The 19,008-nt window shown below is 36.6% G+C and overlaps 2 protein-coding genes across 2 annotated transcripts; both read left to right on the top strand.

Annotated features, from left to right (window-relative positions):
- Window positions 1-6,112: 6,112 nt before the first annotated feature.
- LOC141693736 (small ubiquitin-related modifier 1-like) lies at window positions 6,113-8,888 on the top strand. The gene is made up of 3 exons (XM_074498898.1): window positions 6,113-6,327; window positions 8,234-8,383; window positions 8,582-8,888. Exons 1-3 carry the CDS (start codon window positions 6,235-6,237, stop codon window positions 8,660-8,662), a joined length of 324 nt encoding a protein of 107 aa, XP_074354999.1. The 5' UTR covers window positions 6,113-6,234; the 3' UTR covers window positions 8,663-8,888.
- Window positions 8,889-10,983: 2,095 nt separating this feature from the next.
- On the top strand, window positions 10,984-12,246 carry LOC141693610 (xyloglucan endotransglucosylase/hydrolase protein 3-like). The gene is made up of 4 exons (XM_074498762.1): window positions 10,984-11,186; window positions 11,307-11,407; window positions 11,512-11,708; window positions 11,806-12,246. The coding sequence occupies exons 1-3, from the start codon at window positions 11,006-11,008 to the stop codon at window positions 11,626-11,628; spliced, it is 399 nt and encodes a 132-aa protein (XP_074354863.1). The 5' UTR covers window positions 10,984-11,005; the 3' UTR covers window positions 11,629-11,708; window positions 11,806-12,246.
- Window positions 12,247-19,008: the final 6,762 nt, after the last annotated feature.

Raw genomic sequence — 19,008 nt, 5'->3', positions numbered from 1 at the left:
GCTCCCATAGGCCTGGGGACGTCATGGATTGATCCTATCAAGGCTCACATTCAAACCGGTTGGTTGCCAAGTGATGCAACTGAAGCACGGAAGTTAACTGTTCGAGCACTAAGGTACTCTTTGATAGATGGGATTCTTTACAAAAGATCTTTCGCGGTTCCCTACTTGAGGTGTCTCAGGCCCGATGAGGCACGCTTGGCTCTTGAAGAAGTGCATGAAGGTATTTGTGGACAACACTTGGGGGGCAGGGTCTTGGCTCATAAGATAACTCGTCTAGGCTTTTATTGGCCAGAAATGATGGCTGATGCCAAAGAATATGTGAAGAAGTGTGATCGCTGTCAGAAGCATGCACCTGTTGTTAGACAACCTTCCGAGATGCTGACATCTATCAACTCGCCCATTCCATTTGCTATGTGGGGGATGGATATTCTGGGGCCTTTCCCTATGGCCACGGCACAAAGGAAATTTCTGATTGTCGCCATTATTTATTTCACCAAGTGGATTGAAGCCAAACCCTTGGCCAAAATCACAACTAAGCAAGTTGCACAATTCCTGTGGGAAAACATTATGTGTCGATATGGAATTCCCCGTATCCTCGTCACTGACAATGGAACACAATTCAACAATGAGGAATTCAAGAAGTATTGTGAAGAAAATGAAATTGAGTTACGGTTCACCTCTGTGGCTCACCCACAAGTCAATGGGCAAGCGGAAGTAGCAAATCGAATAATCCTGGATGGACTAAAGAAGAGGATCGAGAAGTCAAGAAATAATTGGGTGGATGAGATACTTCCCATATTATGGGCCTATAGGACTACCTGTAGAGTCACGACAGGAGCAACTCCCTTCATGTTGGCATATGGGGCAGAAGCAGTAGTTCCAGTGGAGATATCACATTCCTCTCCAAGGATTCAGGCTTTTAATGCAGAAGAAAATGAAGAAGGGCAGAGGTTAGCCCTGGATCTAATCGATGAAGTGCGAGATAAGGCACATGCAAAGATAGTAGAATATCAGAAAAAGGCTTCATTCTACTACAACCTAAGGGTTAAAGAAAGGTTTTTCAAGCAAGGCGATCTAGTCTTGAGGAAGATAGAAGCATTTGGTATAGGACAAAAAGGGAAACTTGCCCCGAATTGGGAAGGGCCGTACAGAGTCAGGAGTGTTCAGGGTAGAGGAACCTACAAGCTAGAGACTATGGATGGTTTTGAAGTCCCGAGAACTTGGCATGCGCAAAACCTGAAGGTTTACTATGTGTAGGATAGTTGAAGTACGATTCTCACTTGTCAGTATGACAAGTAGGTTTAAAAGCACCTTGAAGCTTTGCTTGTGTAGGATTTTATATTCCAGTAGAATTTACATTATCGAGTTATTATTGTTAAGGGTCGAACCCATACCATGTAAGGTTTTGAAAAGCCAGACTTCATGATTAAGAGTTTGAAATTATTTCAACCTTTGGATGTTTAAGTTATGATAATACCTTGTGTGGGTATAACAAAAATTCATGCCTAAACGCGTATTAAGTATTAGAAAGAAAGGCGAGTAAGAAAAGCAGCATATGAAATATAACCCCGAAGGGTAACAAGTTCTGATATGAATAAAGTTCAAAAAGAAGATATACATAAAAAAAAACTTAGGCCTTGGAAGGCTGGGATTCCTCGGAACCACTATTCGAAGTCTCCTCGGATGTCTCAGTCGTCCCTTCGGACGTCTCGGTCTTCCCCTCCGAAGTCCCTGTAGAGGTTCCCTCTGCGGGAGATGTTGGTTGCTGAGGCGCTGCTCTTGGAGGCTCTTCCACCCTGACTTTCTTAGTGACAGGCTCAAACTCCTCTTCAGAAGAATCTTCCTCCTCTCCGGAGCTGGACCCAGGCTCTTTTCTCTTGTGGCCTTGGCTCCCTGAAGGGCCGTCCTTGATCATATCAGCAAGCTTCTCAGTAACACCCCCAAGCTCTGGAACTCGCACAGGGAAAGGAAAGGAGGACTGCTCGAGGACTTCTGGAAATTCATCTTGTATGGCCTCCACAGCAGCATCCCAGCCTTTGCTATAGCTAACTGGATGTAGGAGAGCATCGTGCTCCACCATCAAGTCCTTGAACTCCTGAGTGTCCATCCAGCCATCAAAGGCTTTATCCTTCTGAGCCTTCAGGATAACATTCTCAGCCCGGGCCGTTTCCAAGTCAGAAGTGGAAGAGGCAAGTTGAGCTTCAAGGGCCTCTATTCTCTGGTTGGCCTCCTCCAACTTCTTGTTAGCGTCCTCCAGGCCAACCTTCCAAGCCTTGGCTTGGTGAATCGCCCCTTGAAAGTGGGCGTTAACCTACAAGAGAAGCAGCAAAAGTATGAGATAAGAAAATCGAAAAGGGCAAGTATGAAGGGCATAGGAAAAAAAAACGTACCGTCGCCAAAGCCTGGGCTCCGAAAAGCTCGTTCCCCTCTAAGTCCTGCTGAAGGACAAAGTCTTGATAATCCACCGGGGAGATGGAATGCTTAGACCATTCATTGGGAAGCGCCGTGCTGCCAACGATTGAATCCTTGCCCCGGATTCCCCAAGCAGGTTGAAAATAGGCCCCTGGCCTCTGCTTGGTGCGCATAACTTGGCTGGGGCCTTCCTCGCCTGGTTCCATTGCTTGGAGTAGGAACTCAGGGAAGCGATCACCAAGGCGCGGGTCTTTAAAGACCTTCTCAGCCCGCTTCATCCTGGTTGTCTCCAGGTCTTTAGGCTTGGTAGCCTCCTCAATCTTCTCAGCCACTGCAAACAAGTGAAATAAGTTGAAGAATCAGCGGAATAGAAAATGAAGGAAATAAAAAAGAGATATAAGGAAGGAAACTTACTTTTCTTAGGGACGGGAGAGAGGCCGCGTTCTACAAGAACGGTCTCCCGGATAAGATCCCAAGAATGGGAAGTCCCATTATCTTGTGTGAGGAGGTTGAAAGCTCTAGCCTCCTCCTCAGACAAAGTTATGTCATTTGGGCTCCCATCGATGGCAAGCCCAAAGGACGATCGAAACAGGGTGCCCCAATCGCCACCCTCCCAAATGACGAACAAAAAATCTTTCTTCCACCCCAAGTTGTTGTCAGGGATGGACTTCCCGTTCACAATGTGGGGAATAGTAGGGCGCTGGTTTAGAGAAACCCAACCCGGACTTTTATCAGGGCTATTTTTGAACTGGAAAATCTTTCTGAAAATGGCAACGAAAGTGGGGACATTGTGCTTGGCACATTGTGACAGATAGCACAGAATAAGCCTCCAAGAATTAGGGGGAAGTTGGCAAGGGTTGATGCCCACATCAGCTAGTAAAAGAGGAATGAACGGATGAAAAGGGAGTCTGATACCTGCCCTTAGAGTATCCCTATAGACGCATAATGCGTCCTTCCTCCACTGGCAGGCCCTATCGCCCGGACCTGCAAGAACCAGCTTGAAAGGTTCCTTGATTTTGAAGCAGCTCCTCAACTTTTCCAGCTCCTTGGGATCCCGCAAAGCACTAATATGGTCGTGCGCGTCCAGATGCGCATCAGACGGGTACTCATCCCCTCGAGTGTTGATCATGTCGATTAAGGAAGTGTACCTCGATCGAATAGGAAATTCATTGGACTTTCTAGCCACGTTCATCTTGGCCAAGCGAGTCATTTTCTTGTCAGCCATCTGAAAAAAAGGGCATGTAGACAGGATATCTTAAAAGGGCACACAATGGAAAAATAGACACGAAAAGTAAAGGGTGGGATTTTACCTGAAGAAGCGCTCCTAAAAAAGGCTTTGAGCTCCGACTTGCTGTTATTGCTCTGAGAATCTTAGCAGGAGGAGAAAGAAGAAGAACTTAGAAATGAGAAAGTGAGGAGTAGTAGCCTCTCCTCAGTCCTTTATATAAGAGGAAAAGAGAAGTTGAAGGGACAAAAGCCCATTAGGGATAAAGGCCCAAAGGAAAAAGCCCAGAAAAAAAATATTCCAGAATATTCCTGGGAATTCTAAGGGATTCTAAACAGGGTATAATGAGCCCAGATCAATATTAAGCCCAATAAAAGAAGGCCAGGCCCAAATCCAATTAGGTTTTGGAAAATACAATACCCTAAATTAAAGCCCTAAAAGAAGTGAAGCCCAATAAAGAGGCCCAGTAGGATTTGATAAAGCCCAATAAAAGAAGGCCAGACCCAAATCCAATTAGGATTTGGAAAATACAATACCCTAAATTAAAGCCCTAAAAGATGTAAAGCCCAATGAAGAAGGCTAGTGGAAGACCAGAATCCAGGTCGAAATCCAGGTCTTGAATCCTGCCCAAAATCATTCGAGCAGACACCCGAAAATAACGGGTAAAAAAGACCAGAATTCAGGTCAAAATTCAGGTCGTGAATCCTGCCCGAAATTTTTCGAGAAGACACCCGAAAATAACTGGAATAGCAGGACTGAATTGAGGTCTAAACCTCGACCAGGAACGAGGTCGAAGGAATCAAGCATTTTTCAAAAATGGGGATTAAAAAACCCAGATAAAAACCCTGGTCGAAGATCGACTAGGATCCTGGTCGAAAACCAGGTCGTTCGTGGATCCTAATCGAAATCCTTCGACCAGGAAACATAAGAATCAAAGAGTTCTCGAACAGGATCCAGGTCAAAATATCGACTAGAGTTCTAGTCGATAGGCTCAAGTCCAGGAATAAAAAAAGGGGGGTGAGTATTCGACCTAGATCCAGGTCGAAAGTTCGACTAGGATCCTGGTCGAATTCCAGGTCGTGGATCCTAGTCGAACTCCTTCGACCAGGATTGCAAGGCTGCCCCCTACTTCGACTAGGATCCATTCGACTAGGATCCTGGTCGAAAAAGGGCTGGAAATCTGAAAAATTCCCAAAAATAAGGATAAATCCCGGAAAATTAAGGATAAATCCCGGAAAATTAGGGAAAAATCCAGAAATTAAGGATAAATCCTAGAAGTTAAGGAAAAAATCCAGAAAATTAAGGATAAATCCCGGAAAATTAGGGAAAAATCCAGAAATTAAGGATAAATCCTTGAAGTTAAGGAAAAAATCCAGAAAATTAGGGAAAAATCCCGGAAGTAAGGGAAAAATTCCCGGAAATTAAGATAATTCCTGGATAAAAGGAACAATCGTTGTAAACGTGTAGGTCACTCCACACTTTACGCAAAAACGAAATCTTGTAAGGGAATGAATAGACTTAACTTCTGCAAAACCTAATCAATATTTCCCAAAAGTTGGGGGGCAAATGATAGGGATAAATAAATTCTGATTACATATTAGTTTGGGCTGCAAGGCCCAATAAGAAGATGTATGACATTCAAGACCAGAAAGGTTAACATGTCGATCAGGCCTGATGGACCAGATCAGGCCTGATGGAACAAAGAAGGCCCAAAAACCCTGATTATTTATTAATTTCGTGATTAATAAATAAGGGAGAAAAACAGCTATTAAGATAAGTCCTAGTGAGGATATAAATCCTTGTAGATTGGCCTCCAAGGAACCTCATGGGATAAGGAATCAGCTTCCTACTCCCTAGGACTCCTAAGTCTATCCTAATTCAGAGACTTGATCACCAAGTCTCCTATACCAAGTCCAATTCAAGGACTCTCAACATCTATATAAGGAGCCTCACCCCACAGATCAGAACTACGTTTTTTGACTTGATCCTTGGCAATCAACAAGGTACGTAGGCATCTTGTTAAGGCAGATTGAGTCATGAAACACAAGAGCAGTCAAATCGAGCCTTGAAATTCACGTTCCTTATTATTAGATACAGTAATTATATATATTAGTTTTAATCCATAACAGTATCTAAGTACGAGGTGTGAGTTTCGATTCCTATTAGATACATAAATAGTACTTAATTTTAATAAAATAAGAATGACATTTTAATATTTTTTCAATATAAAAGGACAAAATTGTGATTTAACAACCATTAAAATGGCTATTTTTAACCTTGCGTTAGCCATTTAAAAATTGTTTCGACCCATTATGATAACACTGACTCAGTTCTCTAGCTCTCTCCGGCCCAACACCTACTAATGGACCAAACTACACTCCTCAAATCCCAGCCATTGATTTTATCAACCCGGACCTCAAACCCACATTTAAATTCAACTTATATTTTTCTCAACGTTACACATTTCCCACCCACACTAATATAAAAAAATCTGAAAAATCCAGATATTTTTTTCACTTTGTTCTGTATTTTCTTGACAAAAAGTTGGGGAAAATTAGAAACCCTAGGAGAGAGAAAATCCAATTGGGGCTTGAAAAATGTCTGCAACAGCTGGAAGTGAAGGTGGGGCTGGCCAAGAAGAGGAGAAGAAGCCAATGGATCAACACATTAATCTTAAGGTCAAGGGTCAGGTATATTCTTACATTTTTGTCTTAAAAATTTAATCTTTTTTAGTTTTGGTAGTTAAAAATTTAATCTTTATATGAATTGTTGTATATTTGTTTGTTTTTATGTGTGTTTACTTTTTGGGTGTGATTGATTTTTTGTATCTACACTTGCTTTTGCAAGATATTTTTTAAAAATTCAATCTTTTTCATTTTTGCTTGTTAAAAATCTAATCTTTTTTTAGTTTTGGTGCTTAAAGCTGTAATCTTTAAAAGGGCTGTTACATATTTCTATGTATGTTTAAGTGTTGATGTTACATATTTGAATAAATGGTTGTATGTGTGGTTACTTGTTGGGTATGATTGATTCTTGTAGTTGTATCTACACTTGTTATGCGTTTTTTTTTTGAAAAATCCTATCTCTGAATAATTTAATCTTTTCTAGTTTTGCTAATGGAAAATTCAATTTCTGAATTGGATAGTAAGTTTACGTTTATATATCTGATTACATGTTGGATGTGGTTACCTTGATATTGCAAATACGAAATATGGTGCAAGTCTTTAAGTATGATTATGTGTTTGTTTTAAGTATGATCGTGTGTTTGTTTTTATAGGAAATGTGAAAGTGATTGAGAGACTTATAACTGATGTTAAAGCAGTTAGTAGGAGTCTCCGGTTTTGATGATAAATAGTATTATTACTGCTACTAATACAGTATTATCATAATTCGCACCGAAGACTCCTACTAACTGCTTTAGCATCAGCTAGAAGTGAGAAACAGTAATTATCACTGCTACTAATACATATATAAAGGTATAAGTTTACTGATAACTACCACTACTACTAATACTATTTATCATCAAAACCGGAGACTCCTACTAACTACTAAGTGAGAAACTAATAACTGATGCTAAAGCAGTTTGTAGGAGTCCCCTGTCCAACTTATGTATATACGTACGTTGTTTTTTAGCTCGACTGGTTGGTTATCTCCGTAAGTAATCATTTCTCCTGTGACAAGGCTATTAATATACAGTATTATTGAAATAATACTAGCTTTGACATTATTAGATAACAGTAATTTTGATATATTTCAGTTTTATGTGGTGGGTCAGTGCGTTAATTTAATTAGGGAATTCAAAAGCTCTACCTGGGATCAGTAAGGAATTTTTGTATTTGGACTATTCTCGTACTTTAGATGAATATTAATTGTTCTATTCTTTTATAAATTATAAGAGCTGAAATGAAAATTTCTTTCTGATTGTCCAATCTTTAGATCCCCTTGAGAATCAGAAACGTGGATTATAATTTTTGAGACTTCTTTCTGATTGTCCAATCTTTAGATGCCCTTGAGAATCCGAAACGTGGATTGTAATTTTTCAGACTAGTAATATATGCGGATGCCCGCTTTTAGTTAAACGGTTTTTACTTAATCTGGTTATGATGTTTGCTGTGATGTCATAAATAAATATATGAGGATACTATTAAGTACCGACTGTGACCCAAACTTCTGGCTCTATATTAGTATTATAGTATAGTAGTATCTACTGCGACTCTGCGAGATAGCAAGCATATACTTTTTATTCTGTGGAGTGTGGAGCTAGTCAACACTCAGGAATGAGCAAGCTCTATAAGTAGCTTTGAATAGATCATGCATACTGTTAGTTTAGGTAGTTGCGTCCACAGCGAGAAGTATTTTGTGACATAAAGTTCTTTATAGAGCGAGAAGTATTCAGTGATATATTATACTGCTAATATCTAGATCTTAAGATACGAAGTATTCTACATATTTGATTTGCGGAATTTTGGATCTTGCCTGTGTCTTCTAACTTATTACAAGAATATACTAATCTGTATGTACTTTCAATTCGGTTGTAAGAATCTAAACGATTTATTGCTCGACTTAATATATGTATTGTTTTTTTAATGCTTGTAGGATGGCAATGAAGTTTTTTTTAGAATTAAACGCAGCACACAGCTGCGAAAACTCATGACCGCCTACTGTGACCGACAGTCTGTGGAGTTCAATTCAATTGCATTCCTATTTGATGGACGTCGACTCCGAGCAGAGCAAACTCCAGACGAGGTAATGACTGTCAATTGACTAGTCTAAAAAATTACAATCCACGTTTCGGATTGTATATTCTTTTCAATTGACTTTTATTTTTAAAGCATCTCTTTCTCCTTGTGCTTTACTTGCAACAATTAGTTTCACTACCTGATCAGTTACATATACAATTCAGCTAATTACTAGACTCAATTTCTCTTGTACAATATTTAATAGCTCGAAATGGAGGATGGAGATGAGATTGATGCTATGCTGCATCAGACGGGAGGCTGCATCACTGTAACTGCTACCTATTAGCATTTGGGAAAACTGCATGTTCACGACATATCGATATGACTTAAACTAGTCTTTGTTTTGTATTATCCAGTCGCGGAAGGGTTCTGATGTTGGACAAGAGATATGGTGTTGTGTGTATGCTATGATGTGGGTATCTAAGTATGAATCACTCAAATGTTGTGCTTTTGTGAGTGAACTTGTATTTTATTACATGGAGCATTAAGTTTGAACTTTCTTGATTTTTATCCATCTTGTGTGCATCTCATATCTCAGTTTTCGCGTAAAATTTATGTTCTGAACTATATCCTGCTGGGCGGGTACATAATTTGGAATAAATAATGGAAATGCCATAAAGATGCATAATTTATTCGTCTATATATTCATGCATGAAGTTTATAATGATTCAAATTTTATTGTCGCAGTCAAATTATCCCATGCTTCAAATGCCCTCCTAAGGGACAGCACGAATGTCCTCTTAATCACTCTAATACTAGTATACTACGATGAGTATAGAAATAAGAGTCTTTCGCTAAGAAATGAGCGACTTCGCAGATGTTTCACAAGACGTTAAAAAAACATTACAAGGGGCAAAAGTGCAAAAGAGCAAATTCTTGCATTGCTTAATCAACGTAACATAGGGAGAAGACATAGATATGGATGCTAGTTTTAACAGGTTGGACTCTGTTTAAACTAGGGCTGAGCAGAAAAACCGAAATGAAACTGAAACCGAACCGAAATCGATAAAAATCGATAAAAACCGAACCGATAAAAACCGAACCGAATTAAAACCGAGAAATCGATAAGCCGAACCGTTACTTAAAGTCCGGTTTCGGTTTTGGAGTTTAACCGAACCGAAAAAACCGAAACCGAATCGATTATTATAATATATTAATATATATATATATATTCTAAAATATATATCATAAAGATATAATATTTTATTTAAAATTTTAAACTTCGGGCCAGTAATTTTATTCATCTGGTATCTGGGCCTGTCTAACTTATAATGTAGTCCATTATTGATTATTGAATATTTCATAGTCCAGTTCCAGTAGTCCTGAGCCTCACAGAGTCATTAGGTTAGCCGCTCATCCGTCATCGGCTCATTGCAGCACTCGCTAGTCGCTACTAAGCAATACTCACTACTAAGGATTTTTTATTTAAACGTACTTTTTTTGTTTAAGTTATAATAATTTTTTTTTTACCGGTGTTTTAAATCGAAACCGAAAACTGCAACCGAACCGGGATTTTTAAAACCGAAACCGTTGATTCGGTTGCGGTTGCGGTTTTAGATTTCTAAAACCAAAGATATTCGGTTTCGGTTCCGGTTTTATATAAAAGCCGAACTAAACCGAATCGTGCTCTCCCCTAATTTAAACAATCTGATTCTACCTTTTTAATCTTTACTTTTCATCCATCTTAAGGCCTTTTTTACCCCTGATGCAATGTCAGCTGAGACCGCAAATTAGAGAAAGAAAGCAATTGACATAGCTTGTGAGAATATAAGAGTCGTGGCATGAATTTAAAGTCTTAAATTTTATTGAAGAGTATAAGATTTTGTAAGATCTTGTTGAGACCTTTTTTTATCACCTTAAAATTTTTTAGTGATTGATTATTTAACATGGTATAGAGTTAGGTTTTTGGAGAGTTTGCGGGTTCGAGTCCTCCCATCCAATTTATTTAATTTAAATATTTATTATTGATATTCGTTGTATTTATCATTTTTAATCGCATAAAGAGTGTTAAAGAGGATAAGATTAGAGCGATTAGTTACTTAACAAATTTAAATTCGCCCCATTACAACTCTTAGCGATCAAACTCAAGGGTTCCGTGCATTACGAAAAAAATAAATTGAAATCACCGTTAAACATTGCCCAAAAACATATTTCAACACATAACACTTGCGAAATGATATGACAAGTTAGAAAAACATCTACATATGAGATGACAAGTTAGAAAAACATCTACTTGTTGAAATATCAGATCTTTTATATTTGTGAAGTTTTCTTTTTCAATTAGCTGTTATAAGCTATATCTTTTAATTTTTTATTTCCAGATTTCCCTTTTTAATTCAGCTGATATAATTATGATTTTTCTTATCATTATGTTCTTTTTACGGCTAGAGCTAATGCAAGTAAGTATATCCCAAGATTCCAATCACTATTGTTTTGGAAATGGAAATAATATCATTTACTAGCATATATAATATCTAAATTAGTTAAGCAATGCGCGAAAAATGAATTAATCAAATATTTCTTGGATTGGACGTACGAAATGTGTACCTAAGACCTTTATATATACACACAAATTTGGATGCTAATCAACTACACTTTCATAAAACAAATACAATTATTTGTAAATAACATGGCTTCGCATTTTCTAATAATCTTAGGCATTTCTCTTCTCGTTTTTGCTATGCATGTAAATGGAGATCCCGAAGACTATGTTAGCTTTGATCAAAATTATGTTCCTTTATGGGGAGCTACTCATCTCACTCGTGTTGACAGCAATAGAGGAGTGCAACTACTATTGGATCAGTCCTCAGGTACCATAATAAAAAAATAAGAGCCTTCTGAAACTCGATAAATAACACTACAAGAAAAAACGGTCATTTGTTTCCTCAGGGTCTTAGCATAATCAAATAATGTTCTCTGTTGCATGACAGGGAGTGGATTCAGATCAAAACTGGATTATGGTTCTGGAAGATTTGGTTTAAGGATGAAATTACCGTATGCAAATACATCAGGAATCATAATAAGCTTCTATGTATGTTTTTACTTGAGTAACAATTAATATGATTTTTAAAAAAAAAATCATTTTGGCTACGATTGCTTTAAACAATGTACTAATTATGATTTATTGGCATTCAGTTGACTTCAGCCCCAGATGGCCCTATTCCCCCAGGAAATCACGACGAAATCGACTTTGAATTCATAAGCAGTACAACTTTGCAGACGAATGTATTTGCGGATGATTCGGGTAATTGAGAAGAAAAGTATACACTTTGGTTTGATCCTCGACAGGACTTCCATATTTACGAGTTTCTTTGGAACCCAAATATTGTTGTGTATGTTCGTCATTCTTTGTATACAAGACTCCCGTACCAGAAATATAATTCTTGTCCTAATATAATCTCGACTTTGTGATATTTTAACTTTATATAGGTTTTATGTTGATGGAGTTCCGATTAGAGTATTCAAGAAGAATAAATACAAGGGAGTGAAATATATATCAAAGCCGATGCATATTGAGGCTAGCATATGGAGTGCAGATTGGGCTGGACATGTGGAGTGGAGTAAAGCACCATTTATCAGTGGTTACAGGAGATTTGGAATAGATGGTTGTGTATCACAAACAACAAGTTTAAATCCACAGTGTCTAGCACCCAACCTCCCATGGAACTTACAGAAAGAACTCAACCCTAATGAGCTAATCAAGTATCAGACTTTTAGAAAGATGCATTTGGTATATGATTATTGCTCACACAAGAGTCACCCGGAGTGCTTTATCCCCCCTCTGTGAAGTGTTTATACACCAGGGAGAAGTGGATTTCACTCAACACGGGTCGAGTTTTTATGTACACAACATTGTTTTATAAAATTAAAATAGAAAACATTAATAGTATCTTGCACTGTATATGAGTTAAATTGTAAAAAATCAGTTTTTTTTTCAAAAATATGTGAATTGATACTTAATAATTAACTTAATTAATAAAAGTAAATCATCTTCAACAAGCTATTTGATTTTCCCCTTGCATCAAAAAACAATCATATGCAAGATTGCAACGGAATTCTAAGGTTTATAAATTATGTGATCGAAACTTGTTATACTATATTGATATTTATTTTTACATTAATTTTTAACGTATCGTATACATATACGTGCACGTCCAATTTCAATGAATGTACGCTTCAAAATTACTGTGCTCCAACTTCGACTTTCACGCGAAGGTTATATATAATATTGGACTTCCGCTCAGGTTTTGCTGAATTCTGTATTAGTGTGCATAAAAATGGACACAATTGTCCCGTTATTACTGGTTGATCCAAACACGAGCCTTAATCAAAATATTAATATTATATATAATTTATAGAAATTAATTTTAAATTATAATTAAAATATATAATAAATAAAATTATATTGTTATTGCAATTTTTCTTTTAAAATTATATGTATTGTTCGTTAACTCAAATCTTATTAAAATAACAAACTCAACGTTATTATGTCTCAGTTATCCGAAAAATATAAAAAAGATTCCATTTTATTTTTTTAATAAAAATTAAAAAAAATTCTACAGAAAAAAGATATATCGTAATTATAATATGATTTCAACAATCTATATTTCGTTAAAAATAACATAGAACTCTATATGAAATAAAAATCTAGAAGTGAAATCAAAATACGGCGGCGTAATCTTACTAAAATGAAACCAAGTACCCTATCAAGAAATAATTTAAAGTTTTACAGAAATACAATTATAATCATAACACCTCTAATTCAATTACGTTCTTCATTTGCTCTTCTGACAATCCAAAAAACATTTTTCACTTGTAACTTTTTGATAAAACACAGTGTGCTGATCGACTAGTATATATCCCATGAATGCATGCATATGTGCACAAGTACAGATTTCATCTAAAGTATTTCGATATTTGACACAAAATACAGAAGCTATAGATAAGTGGAGGAGCAATAAAATATTAGTGTAATTATTAAAAAACAAGGATGAGAATGAAACTTGCAAGATCTTGGAAGTGCAAATGAAATGAACACTGGTGTTTATGTGAACATTGACACTTTGATTTCTCCGGTTTCTACATAAACATGAAATGGGGACTGTTCGACCTTTTAGTTTGATTTTAAGATTATTATTCAACTCTATTAATTTTGCTATTTTTTAATTTTTGCTGCATTTTAGACTTGAATTGTAATTATATGTTTAATTATGATAAAAATACTACAATGATAAATACATCAGCTATAAGACTACTTGTTCATCACCTGGTTAATGCTCATTCAAATTAACCAATTTATAATGTATATTATTATAGGCAAGAATGAGGAGGTACGTGAGTCCATCTGAAAGGATACCAGAAAAATGAGGACATGGCAATTCAACTCAGTCAGGCCAACGGATTTCACCCCAATTTGTACGTGTACCAGAAAAATATGGACATGGAAACTCAACTCAGCCAGGCCAGTCCCCAATCTGCACGATGCCTACCAGAAAAATCCGGACAGGGAAACTCAAGTCAATCAGGATAGGGCGTCCAAGCCCAATCTGCACAGCGTGTAAGACAACATCTAATCTCTGAGTGTCTGCGACTGCCCTGCAACTATTATGATATGTTAGGTTGCATAGCATCTCGTATATAACTTGTTACATTAATATGTTAGGGTCTTGAATTTTAATAGACAGTGTTATTACCGCAGGTAATCTGAACTAACATGTGAATCAGAGATCTTGGAATCTTATAGTATCCTGTTACAGTTTAATTTGCATAAATCTTTTGTGATTGTTGATGGTTTAGGGTTTGAGGTGTTAGATCTGTTGAATATCTAATTATAAATAGGAATGAAGCTGTTGTTTGGTGCATTAAGCTGATACTCTAAATGTTTAATTTTGTGTAGCTGCATTCCTGACTTATAAATTATATATTCTTACACTAACGCTAAAACTTAATAAAACATATATTCATTCACATATATATGAGAAACTTTTCACCAATAGGGGAGAATTTGCCGGGTAAAAATTTGTTGGTGAGAGCGAGTGTGCTGGTGGTTTTTTTTGCTATTTTCTCATTTTTGCTGCATTTTAAACTTGAATTGTAATTATATGTTTGATTTTTAATTGTATTTCTAGAAATTAGCTAGTTAATATTACTTCATTGTTGTACTTGATTTTTTCTTAATTAATATTACTTTGTGAACTGGAATTTAAATGACAATTAATTTCAGAAAAGCAAGGAGCGTGTATCGGAAAAAGCTGGACAACACAAATCACCTTAATCAGGACAACACATACCCGTCCAACCAGCAGAGCATGTACAAGAAAAATTTGGACAACGTAATTCACATCAATTTGGACAGCTGAATCCTTCTCGATCAGAACCTGAGTACACCATCCAAGTAAGTCACGAATTCATTCACATTAGAAAGTCTGAACACAGTTTGCTTGTTTACGTTATGAACCTCATAAACTAACAACATACAACATATGCAACTCAGAAAAATTTGTTTGGAAGCTTTGGGAGCCCTGCTGGAAATAGTCCAATCCTATCGCAACATTCACCTGCTCTATCAAGACAGCATGCAGTTCACTCAAGACCAAGCACTCCACATCAATCACAACAATCACATCAACTAACTGCTCAATCGTGTCAACTCACACCAAACACATAAAATGTATCTTCTACCGCTGGAAATGATTTCGGTTATTGGTCTCTTGGCTCTACACATATTGATGGACGGATTCGAGTACAAGTCATTGAAAAAGTATAAGTTTTAAGTTAAGATTTTTTACTTGCGAAAACTGGGTATTTTCTGCAAATTCAAGCAGTGTTATTAATATGAATTGCATAAATTTTATTTTTCAAGGTTTGGAACCTTCATATCAATGTTCTGCTAGGATTAGAAAAACCTTGTATGAAAGACTTGGGCCCAAAGGATATAATTGGAAGTCAGTTTCAAAAGAAACTTAAGATTTCTATTTTGAAGAATTTAAGGTAATTACATAATATCTTTTTTTGTAACATCGGTCTCAGATGTAGTTGGTTGAAGTATAGGGTTAGTCACAGAATCATTTAGCACATTTGGTTGAATTTGATAAGGCATAGATTGTGCAAACATGTTATTCCATATAGGCATATTGTATGGCATTTGAGGCATACTAAATGCAGCAAAATAAGGATTATTAACATATGGCATATTTGCAAAATGTACATGTGGATTCTGTTGAGACACAACAGGCATTGCATTCAGTGGTGACATAGACATGTTAGGCATGGAAGAACATAAAGGCATGGGAGCATTCTTTAGAGATTTGCAGTTAACAGATAGATGATTAACACTACTACAATGTACATAACTTTTTCTAGGAGCATACTTATCAGGTGTGTAGTTGTTGTGTTTGTTAATCCCTACCTTCCCATTTCTATTGGATTTTCTTTTAATTTCCTTTTTATCCTCAACTAACTTAAGCCTATTCTTCAACTGATCTAAAGTCATGTGTCATATATTCACTTTACTAGCATCTTTGGATGTGCTAGCTTCTTTTTTGACAAAGTTCTTGGAAGTTGAACCAAACTTCTTACTGAGATTTTTCAAATTATCCTTTTTAGAATTATTTGCCTGTTTCAACTGATCAGCCTTCAACGAATGCTCCTTTTCTTCCTTCAACGGATGACTTTCATCATCCGTTGATTCTACATCCGTTGACAGTCCATCAATCAATTCCATTTCCTTTTTGTTTTTCTTCCAGGCATTCTCACATAAGGATTCAATTCCTTGAACTTTGGCAATTTGAGCACTAACATCTCTAGATGTTTTCCAGGCCTTAATTACTTCTTGCTCACGTTCTAGTTGTTTAGAAATAATTTCTACTTTCTTAATAGACTCTTCTAGTTCACTCTCAACTAGATAAGCATTTGATTTTAATCTTTTCAAGCTCAATTACCTTACCCTCTAACATAGCATTCCTATCACTTAAAAACAAATTATTCTCTTTAATTCTCATGTTCTCTTTAGTCAGTGATTTAAGGGAAACATGTAAATGATACAATTCAGTAGACATATCATTTATAGCTTCATTGCATTCATCTTTAGAAAGATGAGAGAGGTCAGTAGTGATTACCTGGTTGCTTGATGAACTAGTTTCATTCTCATCAGAATTAGCCATCAGGGCTAAGTTGACATACTCCATATCATCATCTTCATTGGCTCCATCAGCTGCCCAGTCATTTTCCTGAGTCAGAAAAGCCCTTTCCTTTTGTTTGAGAAATTCGAAATATTTCTTTTTATAATCCACTTGCTCAAATTTCTTCTTTTCAGAAGTTGGCTTTCGGCACTCACTTGCAAAGTGTCCACTTATGCCACAGTTATAACACTTGAACTTAGACTTGCCCACCATGTTCTTGTTTGGCTTAGTGGCTCTAAAGTTTTTCTTGAATTTCATCTTTGCAAATCTTCTGGATAGAAAGGCCAGATGTTCATCAACATCATCAGAGTCATCTTGACTGGAATTGTCTTCAACCTCAGCTGCTTGCTCCTTTTCCTTGCTTGATTCTGATTTGCTTGTGCCAATTTTGAGACTTGGCATTGTCTTTTCTTCATTCCTGGCTTCAATTCTCTCATTTTCAGCTACAAGTGCAACTGATCCACCTTTTTTCTTTCCCTTCTCCAACAGCTCATCTTGCTCCATCTCAAGTTCATAGGTCTTCAAAATTCCATATAATCTTTCAAGTGTGAAGTCCTTATAATCTTGAGAATTCCTTAGTGAAACAGTCATAGGCTTCCATTCCTTTGGTAGAGACCTTAGAAATTTTAAGTTGGAATCCTTGACTTGGTACACTCTGCCATACAGCTTCAATCCATTCAACAGTTTCTAAAATCTATTGAAAGTATCATTTAATGATTCTCCTTCTTCAGAATGAAAATATTCATATTGTTCAATGAGAAGCTGCATTTTGTTTTCTCTAACTTCCTCAGTACCTTCACAGATAAGTTATACAATATCCCAAATTTCCTTAGCAGAGAGGCTGTTAATGACATTATCAAATATATCTTTATCTAGGCCATTAAACAGAATGTTCATGGCCTTCTTGTCCTTGTGAACCTCTTGAATATCTTCAGGAGTCCATTCTGCTCTTGGCTTGGGAATAGAATGTACAACAACAACTGTGGCAGTAGCAGCTGTGGCCACTTTATGAGGGATGTGAGGATCATTCTCAATGCAGTTTATGTAGCTTTCATCTTGAGAGAGAAGATGTAGATGCATCTTCACTTTCCAGTGATGATAGTTATCTCTTTCCAAGATTGGAATCTTCACTCCAATATCCTTCTTACTCATGATGTTAGTAGAATAGATCTTTAAACTCTTTGTATGTTAAGAGCTTGCTCTGATACCAATTATTATTCCCAAGGAATAAACAACGAGATTTACAGAAGGGGGGTTGAATGTAAATCTCAAAACTTTTTTAAGTTTTGAGCAGGATCAAAAGCTAAGTGTATGATGAACAAATATGTGTGAATTGCTTTAAGCAAGTGCAGACAGATGTATATTCAAAACACAAATGTAAAGAACACAAAGGCTTTAAAAACTTTTCTGATGGATTTGTTGTTCCACCAGAGATGTGTATTTCAGAAAATCTGTGATACAAAGAATTATTCACAGCTGCTTCCTAGTACAAACTAGATGATTTTCTCTTTGAATTTTTCTAAACAGCTCTTGAAAATTCACACTTAATTACTAGCTGCAACTTGGTTTATATATCACCAAGTTTTTCAAGTGAAGACAAAGATAAAATACAAAAATAAAATAGTTCTTCACATGTTTCTTCTTCATTTCTCTGTCCAATGCAATCTAAGATAATCTGTGAATCTTTGAATACTTCCTTGTTTGCACCAGAATGGAAATGCTGCTTTTTCTTGATTCCTCCAAGAGGCTACCACATTCCAATTGTCTCTGTCAACCCATGTGCCTCTGTCAGCTTATGAATTGTCACTATCAACTGCTATGGAACTGAGCATCCATTGAAGCTTTCATCCGTTGATGCTCTTATCCGTTGATGCTTTAGCAGTTGAAGCTTTATCCGTTGATGCACTCATCCGTTGATGGATGTTATCCGTTGAAGCTTTAAAGACATCCGTTGAGGCTTTGTTTCTCATCCGTTGAAGGTCTTTAATTTATCAGTTGATACTACTTCATTTATAAAAAATTACAAGGCATCAAATATTTACAATTAGCCCTCCTATTTGCATATCCACTAGTAGTCAACATGACTTATAATTTCCTACACCTTCTAAGAATTATAACTCATTTACAAAGACTGAAATGTGCTACAATACTAAACTTATTTCTAAGTAAAGCTACTCGATCAACGGATAGCCAAAGTGGTCTTATCCGTTGAGGCTACAAACACTAGATTTCTACTTAAGTATTTTGTTTAACTTATCATCAAACTAATACACATATATTCCTAACAACATTGCACCGAGCTTACCCATGAACTGTCAGAGATAGGATAAATGATCCATGCATCTAGCCACTTCAGAATTTCCTTCTTTACTACTTCCTTCATGATTGGATTAAGTCTTCTTTGTTGCTCGATGGTAGGTTTGCTACCTTCTTTTAGCAGAATTTTATGCAT

Source organism: Apium graveolens, chromosome 10 (genome assembly GCF_009905375.1).
Source record: "Apium graveolens cultivar Ventura chromosome 10, ASM990537v1, whole genome shotgun sequence".
Taxonomy (NCBI): Eukaryota; Viridiplantae; Streptophyta; class Magnoliopsida; order Apiales; family Apiaceae; genus Apium; species Apium graveolens.
Note: the sequence above shows the minus strand (reverse complement) of the source record. Positions and strands in the feature narration are given on the sequence as shown.